Genomic DNA, 9,586 nt, shown 5'->3' with positions numbered 1-9,586 from the left:
TTCTGCTGTGCATGGGGTCGCTATGAGTCGGAAATGACTCGACGGCACTTAACAACAACAACAACACATTGATTGATTTTTGGATGTTGTACCAATTTTGCATTCTTTACTCATTGTATATAATTTATTTTATATGTGGGTTGATTGGGTTTCCTATTATTACCCCTACCTAGTATGACATCTTCAGGCAGCTATGACATTAAGCAATTACTGATGATTTTTTAGCAAATGCCTAGAGATAGGACTTTTTCTGCAGAGACAGCTCTGAATCAGGTCAAATAATGGCAATACACTATAAATGGGGCTTTTCCAGGGAGCTAATAGGAAAAAAAAAAAAAAAAAAAAAAGATGTAATTTTGAGGACTAAGGTGTACCTGACTGAAGCCATAGTATTTTCAGTCACCTCATATGCATGTGAAAGCTAGACAACTGAATAAGGAAGATGGAAGCAGAATTGATAACTTTGAATAATGGTGTTGGGAAAGAAAATTAAATATACTATAGACTATCAGTAGGAGCTCCGGTGGCCTATTGCCTAAGGCATTAGACTGCAAACCAGAAGGATGGCAGTTCAAACCCACAAGCCACTCCTCAGAAGGAAGTTTGGGCAATATACTTCCATAGTGATACCACCTCAGAAACTCAAGGAAGGGTTGTTATGAGTTGGATCTGACTCAATGGCAGTGTGTTTGTTTTTTTTTGTTTGGTTACCAGTACAATGAGCAAATCTGTCTTGGAAGAAGTACATGCAGAGTACTTCTTAGAAGTGAGAATAGGAGACTTCATGTCACATAATTTGGACATATTTTCAGAAGAACCAGTACCTAGAGGAGGACATACTTGGTAAAGCAGAAGACCAGCAAAAAAGAGGAGATCTTCAACAAGATGGATTAGCACAGTGGTTGCATCAATGGACACAAACATAGCAATGACTGTGAGGGACCACTCAGTGTTTCATGTTATTGTACATAGGGTCTTTATGAGTTGCAAACAATTCAATGATACCAAACAGCATGAGATAGGTCATATGATGACAATGCTTTGGAGATGAAACTTTCTGAGAATCTGCAAACCTGTTTTGCTCCTTCCAATACCTGCAAGGCTCATATTTTTCACAACTACCATGGTTACAAGATTTTCAAGGATACTGCAGAACAAGGGAGAGAGGAATGAGAGTAGGTCAAGTTAAAATGCCATAAATCCAGGGTTTCTTATTGAAGTTCAGCAGTTGGAGTTTTCATTGTTATTGTTGTTTTGTAGTTGTAAAAATAAAACCTTGTTAAATTGTTGCAAATATTATGTCTGAAAACATTAGTTTTGCTAGAGTTTTTGTTGTTTTAATGGAAGCATCAATTGACAGAGGTCCTCACTCAATCATTCCAGAAGTCCTGCTGTTCTCCAGTACTAAGTGAATTTTACAATTTGTTTTTTGTTTTGTTTTCTCAAAACAGAGGTGATATTAAAATGCAAATTATATCAGGTTGCTCCTGTGTTTCATTGGCTTTCTTCTCTCCTTAGAGTAAGATCTTCCTCACTTATTATGGCCTATTTAAAAAAAAAAAAAAAAAAAATCATTGCCATAAAATCAATTCTGATAGCTACCCTGTATAACTGGACTTCTGACTGCCTCTTCTACTTTTCATTATGCCACTTGGACCCTTGCTAACTACACACATCCACAATGGCTTTCTTTCAGTCCCTAGGGCATGATTTACACTTGTGTGCTTCAGGGCATATGTCTTTCCTGTTTGCTCTACAAAGAAAGAAGTTTTCTCTATTCTTCTCATAGATAAGTCTTTCCTTTCCTTTGTATTTCAGTGTATCATTTCCTCCAGAGGGTTTTCCGTGAGTGACCTACTAAAATATATCATCCTTTCTTATTGTCCATCTCATTTACCATGAATGAGTTTGTCTGATTACTTGTTTTCACTATCTCTTTATCTGTAGCATATGATCCATCAGAGAAGGCACTGTATGTCATGTTCTATCCATATCCTCCAGCATTGGACTGGCTAAATAGAAATTTGTGGAAATAAGGATACAATGGAGGAAAGGAGAGGTAAGAGAAGGTAGTTAGGAAATGGGACCCTCATATAGAACTGGAGCACAAGGTGCTTATGTGGTCACAAAATCAAAGCAGAAACACTATTATTAAAACAGAGACATAGAGTTAGCACATAATCTGTAGCAAGATGAGGGTCATGCTGAGTTTCATAAGCTACTGGCTTGAGGTTCCTTAAATGTTGATTACCCAGGGATGTGTCTAGGGGCAGGTCTGAGCCTGTGGATGAGGATGACCAGGTGCAAAGCTCCAGCTGTGCGAAGGTTTCAAGGCAAAATATGGGATGGTATATTACAGAGCTAGTCACCTTTGGTCTTCAGTAAGTCCTCTTAAGGTCAAGAAACATGGTTATTGTGTGCTGATTGTTGAATGGAAAACCAATTTCCTCTGTAAACTGTCACCCGAATCACAATTTGAAAAATAAAATAAACAAAGAAACATGATCCCTGGCTGAAGGTCAGAAATGAAATTATGGTTAATAAAAATGAAGAAAAATAAATTATTCTACATAGAGATATAATCAATGACTCTGATTTCATTAACCTTGTGCTTCAGCAAAGTGATCTAGGCAGGAAATCATGAGTCCACCATTTTCTGTGTCCACTTCTCTTTTAAGATCTTATTAGCACCCTATTTCTTAATGCAAAAGAAAAAAGAAAACAAAACAAAACAAAAAAAAAACTCAACTGCCATTGAGTGAATTCCAACTCATAGTGACCCTATAGGACAGAGTAGAAATTGCTCATAGGGTTTCCAAGGCTGTAAATCTTTATTAAAGCTGACTGTTTCATATTTCTTCTATCGAGTGGCTAATGGGTTTGAACTGCCAGCTTTTTTGGTTAACAGCCTGATGTTTCAACCACAGGGCTTCCAGAGCTCTTTCCTTGGTGCATTTATACTATATTCAGTAAACCATCTGTCAAACAGGGTGGTTAAGAACATACATTTTTGAGTCATAATGTTTACTTTAAATTCTAGCTCCATAATTGAGTTGTTGTTGTTGTTGTTGTTGTGAGGAGCCATCGAGTGGGCTCCAACTCACAGTGACTCTATGTACGACAAAACAAAATACTGCCCAGTCCTAGCCAGTCTCACAATCCTTGCTACACTTGAGCACATCATTGTGGCCACCATACCTGAGTATATGGGTGATTTTGGTCAAGTTAATAACATCTCTAATTTATTTTTAAAATGGCACAATGGAGACATTACCAGTATCTACCGCATAGCTTTATTATGAATATTAAATTGAAATATACATAGTGTAAAGATCTTAACACTGTGACTGCACATGGAAAACAGTGAACACTAGCTGCATTATTTTATTATTGCTGTAATCATTAATGTTATCCTACAGTATAAACATATTTAGAAAATAAACTATGTGCTTAAACCAACACTGTATTTAAATAGGTTCTTAATACCACCTCAGAAACCCAAGGAGGGGTTGCTAGAGTTGGATCCAACTCAATGGCACTGAATTTGGTTTTGGTCTAATAAAATTAAAGTAAACAAAGCAAAAATTCAGCAAGGTCTGTATTCTCACAGAATTTCATTCCTGATAAGGAAGTAGAACAAAACAAATATACAGACGCTATATAAGGATTTAGCATGGTGTTTGGTGAAAAGAATAAGTTTAAATTCAGGCAGACATGATTCAAATCCAATTTCTGCCACTGATTAGTGCCACTTCAGTAAGTTTATTAACCTCTAGGATCTTGCATTTCATTATCTGTGAAATATGGATCATAATGCCTGCTTTGATGAGTTGCAATGAAGATTAATAAGCTACTGTAAAGGAAAATGTCGAACTGAGTAGGTGTGAACAAATGATAGCAATTATTATAAGTAGTTTAGAGGTAAATGTAAATAATCAGGAAGGGATTAATCTAAGGGTGGATATGATTTAGAATTTGGTTTATTGAAAGGGAAGAAATGTGTGAATATTTTTTTCTGTGCTTTTTGAACTCCTAAGACAAATCTCAGAGAGAAGAGAATGCAAGCAGTACCTCAGGAAGCCAAGACTGACTGAGAGCCTAGTCTGAAGAAGCAATTATTAAGTATCTCTTGCATGCATGCATAGAGGATAAGGCTCTTGACTGCTAACTGGAAGGTCAGCGGTTCAAACCCACCAGCTGCTTAGAAGAAGGAAGACTGGGCGATCTACTTCTGTAAAAAATTATAGCCTCAGAAACCCAATGGGGGTTGCTCTGAGTCAGAAATGACTCAATGGCAATGAGTTTGTTTTTTTTGTTTTTGCACACATGTAGAGAATGAACTTGTGTCATTAATGATGTACTGTCACTTTTACTTCTAAATTCCATCCAGAAATTTGAGAATTTAGCAAATGAAAAATACTGTCTCGGATTCCAAGTTTTGGAATCTTCATGTGCTGGTGATGGAGAAGACACTGGAGAGGACCTGTCTCTACTGACTGACTACATCTCTAAAACTAGTAGGCTTATGTGCACATAGACGGCCAAACCTGGGGTCATTGCCAACCTCATTGTTCATTCCTTTTTAGTCTCTCTCGGACTTCCCTTCCTCGGACTTTTGCTTATGTTATCTCAGCAATAAATTTGTGGCAGCTTTTTAAAATTCACACTAATTTAATTCAGAAATTTAACTTGTTTTTTTTTCTTCACTCTGTTTAATGCAATCTAAGTGTATGAAAGTTATATCCTCATTGTCTTCAAGGATAAGGAGTCTTTATTTATTTTTATTTTTTTGCTTTTTTCTTGATTCACTCTCTGGTAGTAATGGGTCATAGTGATCTAATACATAACATAACATGTTGCTTTGCCCTGGTGGTGGGTGGATGAATGCATTCAGGAAGCCTGGATGCCTGTGGTTTCTGCACTGCTGCCACCCTCACCCCTCACATGGATATTTACCCCCTACTGCTTAGGCCCTGCTACTATTGCTGCAGACAGGGGGCCTAGAGAGAAATCAGAGCAGAATCTATTGTGGCTCCCTTCCTGTCCCTGGCCTCTGGCATCCTGCTGCTGTGGCTGATTGTCCCCAGTAGAACCTACACCTGTGCTGAACCCCACCCACAGATGGCCTTCTGCAGTTACATCCTCATCATCAGGACCAACTTCATAGGGTCCACAAAAGCCCACCAAAAACCTTATACCAGCATTAAGAGATCAAGATATTCAAAGAGTTTAATGCCTTGGGGGATGTCCCCAACATCCACTTTCTCTACAACCCTAGCAGGGAAAGCATTTATGGGTAGTTCCATAGGTCCAAAAATCTCAGCAAGGAATTTCTCATCATTGTACAACTTCAGAAGGGACAACTACACATTACCGCTTGCAGCTTCGTAGCTTCACTAAGGCCTACACTGCTGGCTCTGAGGAACACACAGTGTCTCCCTCTTCATCCATCCCCTGTAAGTGGAGAGTAACATTCATTGTCTGTGTAAAGACCAGCTTCTCTCAGGTTCTGAGAAGGCCTTCCAGAGCCACCACCTTGCCTGCCTGCCACAGGAGCCAAAGTTGTGCACCTGGCAGTCTCTGAGGCCCCCGACAGCATGAGTCCTATTCCCAGCAGAAGCCTAAGCCTACCCAGTACACATCTCACTCCCATCTTTTTTTTGCAAACAATGAAATATAGAGCTACCACAAAAAAAAAAAAAAAAAAAAAAACATGTTTGTGATTCTCTTCTGCGCCAATCAGATCTTCACTCTATTTATCCCTCCTGAGCTAGACAGCTACTGAGACCTGTGGAGTCTTGGGTGTGGAAAAGGTCTCAGGTATTTCTTGAAGTTTAGAGGGAGAAGAACCATCAAAAGAACTTGGATTTCAGGATTCTGCAGGAAAAATGAAAGCTTGGCATTGACCTCTGTGAGTGTCATAACTCCTTGACTCTCAAAGAGTCAGGCAGAACTTGAATGGGTGAGCTAAGTATTTCCTGTGCCTGAGATCAGAGACCACAGAAAGTTCCTCAGTGTGCTCCAGGACACTGAAAACACAAACTGAAACCAGAAACCCTGTCTTAGTTACCTATTACTTCAATAACAGAGATACCACAAGTAGATGGCCTTAAATAATAAAAATTTATTTTCTCACAGTTCTGTGGGTTAAAAGTACAAATCAGGATCTTATTAAAGATCCTGATCTTATTAAAAATCTTATTAAAGAAGTCACATCTTTAATTTCTGGTTTCTGGTTAGTTTCTGGTTTCTGCTGGCAATCTTTTGCATTTCTTGGCATATGCCTTCCCCTTATGTGAAATTAGGTTTAGGACTCACACTACACAATATGATCTTATTAACATCACAAAAGAAAAACTATATTTCCAAACAGAATCATGCATATTGGTATAAAAAACAGGGATTCAATACTTATTTTGAGGGCTCATAATTCAATCTACAACACAGGGTAAGAGACCCTTTTCTTTTACCTTCTATGGAGTCCCTCCAGTAAGAATATCATAGTGACCAATCCTAAACCCTAGTGAGGAATGCAGCTACCCAGCCAAGGGCACCCAAAAACCAAATCTACTTCCACTGAGTCAACTCCACTTATAGTGACCCTGTAGGATAGAATAGAACTTCCCCATAGAGTTTCCAAGGCTGTAAATCTTTACAGATGCAGACTGCCTCATCTTTGTCTTGTGGATTGGCTGATGGGTTCAAACCACCAGCCTTTTTGTTAATAGCCCAAAGCTTTAACCGCAGTGCCACCAGAGCTTCTAAGGGCTCCCTGCAAGGAGAATTGGTTTGAATAATCAAAGCCCGAATTCATAGAAATAGAACTACTAAAGGAGACAGATGAACACATAAATCATAAAATAAAAATATCGAGGCATTCTAGAGCTTAATAACATGAATTTCAAACTGAAAAATTAGTAGATCAATTAAAAGGAGAGAATGGTCACTGAAGAGACTCAAATTAGTAGCCTGGAACATAAAGTGTGAGAAATATTTTGAGGCATAAAAAGAAAGATAAAGACAGAAAATCATGAAGGAAAAGAAAAGAGACTGTAGGGTAGAACTGGAGATCTTATATGTGAGCAGTAGGTGTTCCAGCAACTGAAAAAGGAACAATAATTAGGCCTGCATCAGAGGAAATTTTCCTCGACTTGAAGAAGCACAGTAGTCTACAGACTGCAAAAGCTCACTGAGTTCCAGATTACAGTAATGACAAAGGCATACACCCAGAAAAAGGAAAATGGACTAAACAAAGCACCTGTCTATGAAATATGCTGGAGTGAAGAATGAGATAACAAAAATATAAAGATGGAGACATGCTGAGCCCTTTCATCTTCAGACTTTGGAATGTTTCAGCTCTGCCTTCTTTAGGCTGAGCATCCTGCTTTCTTTATGGCTTTGAAGTAGTCAAATATATAGATGTTTTATTTCCCATAGTATTTATACTTAGAAAATCCTTAAATATTGTGTTTTATATTTAAACTTTCTACTATTTTATTCGTTACATCTACCTTTAATCTTCCTGGAAGTGTTTGACTTGAAAGTTGGCATTTTGAACTCACCCAATGGCGCCTCAGAAGAAAGTCCTATCGGTCGGCTTCCACTAAGACAACAGCCAAGAAAACCCCAAGGAGTAATGCTACCTTGAAACACATGGGGTCCACATGAGTCAGAATCAACTAATGACAACAGGTGTGTGATGCAAAATGTGGAGAAATAAGGATCAAGTGTTCTTTCCCAAAACACTCAAACAACTTTCTAACACCATTTATCAAATAATCCCTTTTTCCAACTAACCTGAAAAACTTCAACTCTTATACCCAAAATTGCTGTATAATAATAACTGTAATTATTATCACTTTTTTATGCTTAATAATGGCCTGTATTCTTCATACTATATTAGTTTTATTTAAACTTAAATATTAAATTTTTGCATCCAAAGGAGAAAGAGAGGATAAGATTTTCCTTTCAATCAGCAATCAGCCCTAGGACACGATGGCCCTTGAGACCAGAAGAACTAGATGGTGCCTGGTTATCAATGCCAACCACTCAGGAAAGGATCAAATCTGGAGATCCTGGATAGAGTGGGAGGAAAGAAGTGGAACAAAATCCAAAAACTCAATAATGACCAGAATTACTGGTCGGATGGAGTCTGATGAGACCCCCAACACTCTGGTTCTGGGATACATTCTGGGCCTGGAATAAAACTCACTCCCAGGGGCTTGCTCTCAGTCCAATAGTAAACAAGATGTATATGCAGACCACTCAACCCAGGGTGATGCACCCACATACTCTATGGAAATTCATCCTTTGGAGCAATCGACCACAGGACACAAGAGGAGAAACATTCCCATGAGGAAATGCAGGACACACAGGAGTGCATAATATGAGGGGTACGGGAAGGAGGGTTACTGGGCAGGGAGGGGAGGAGACTGGGTTAGGGCTGAGGATGGTAAATGGGGAGTCAAACTAAAAAATGCACATGTAATTTTGAATGTAAGACAAATTCTGCTCTGTAAACTTGAAGCTAAAGAACAATTAAAAAAAAAAAAAAGATTTTTCTTTCAACCCAACAGGCCCAGTAGAGAACTCTGTAAAACAATGTGGGGCTTTAGTGCCAGCTGGGAAGAAAAGATAAGGACCCTCTTCCTGAGGATAAAAAAAGGCTAGCACTCTTACCACTGCAGAAACGATGGTTCCCTGTCAGGGAGAAAAGGAAAGGAGAATCATCCTAGCAGGTTGGGGATGCCAGAGCAACTGGAGTACCTTATCTGGTCAGGGCAGGGACAGTAATCCACCCAGTTTCCACTAGGTTTAATAGCTATGGTGTGGGCAAGAATATACGGTCCCAGAGGGAGTATTGGAGGCCTCTGTCTTAAAACGTTAAGTAAGTATAGCCTCAGCTGAAATCAGACAGTATCTGGGGAATAGAATGCTTATATGTAGGTGGGTATGAGTTCCCGGGGGACTTACAAGATGAAACATACAGTAACTAGGCAATAGGTTGTCAGGTCAAACACACACAGAGGCACCTTGGAAGCAGAGCTGGTGATCTGCTTCCAAAAGATCACTGCCTTGAAAACCTTATAGAGTGAAGATCTACTCTATACACACAAGGCCACCATGTGTCTGAATCAACTTGGCAGCAATTGTTTGTTTTTTGGGGGGGAGGTTTTGGTGCAAGTAACTGATCCATTCATAAATACTGCCCAAAGCTACTTACCCTCTTGAAGGTCAAATGCAGTACTGACATCTAAATGTAAATTAATGAATTATGATTAATTTACAAATTTTGTTTAAAGTTTGAGCCTTACAAGCTTCAACAAACTTGAGGGAAAATCCAATAACCAAAGAAAGTTTTTAACATGTGACTTATCCATAAGTCAACCACAAAATAACAAATATTGTATGATCACATGTATATGAAAAGTCTAGAATAGGCATATGTATAGAGATAAAAGTTTACTTCCCATTACTAGGGGCAAGAGAGAGAGGAAAAGAGGTAGTCATTGCCTAGGGGACATTGAGTTTCTGTCAAGATGTTGAAATGGCATGTGATTTGTACACACACACACACACACACACA

At 38.8% G+C, this 9,586-nt stretch overlaps 1 protein-coding gene across 1 annotated transcript in view; it reads left to right on the top strand.

Moving 5' to 3' along the window:
* The window catches only part of TIMP1 (TIMP metallopeptidase inhibitor 1), a 25,386-nt gene extending 19,785 nt beyond the window's left edge, over positions 1–5,601 (top strand). Inside the window, 4 exon segments of the mRNA XM_042782784.1 lie at positions 5,005–5,185; positions 5,188–5,388; positions 5,391–5,459; positions 5,462–5,601. Coding sequence (XP_042638718.1) covers positions 5,005–5,185; positions 5,188–5,388; positions 5,391–5,459; positions 5,462–5,601 — 591 coding nt within the window.
* The last annotated feature ends 3,985 nt before the right edge of the window (positions 5,602–9,586 follow it).

This window comes from Orycteropus afer, unplaced genomic scaffold, assembly GCF_000298275.1.
Source record: "Orycteropus afer afer isolate SDZICR_OR568_19922 unplaced genomic scaffold, OryAfe1.0 scaffold00468, whole genome shotgun sequence".
In the NCBI taxonomy this organism is placed as follows: Eukaryota; Metazoa; Chordata; class Mammalia; order Tubulidentata; family Orycteropodidae; genus Orycteropus; species Orycteropus afer.
The sequence above is the reverse complement of the archived record's forward strand: the minus strand, read 5'-3'. Positions and strand labels throughout refer to the sequence as shown.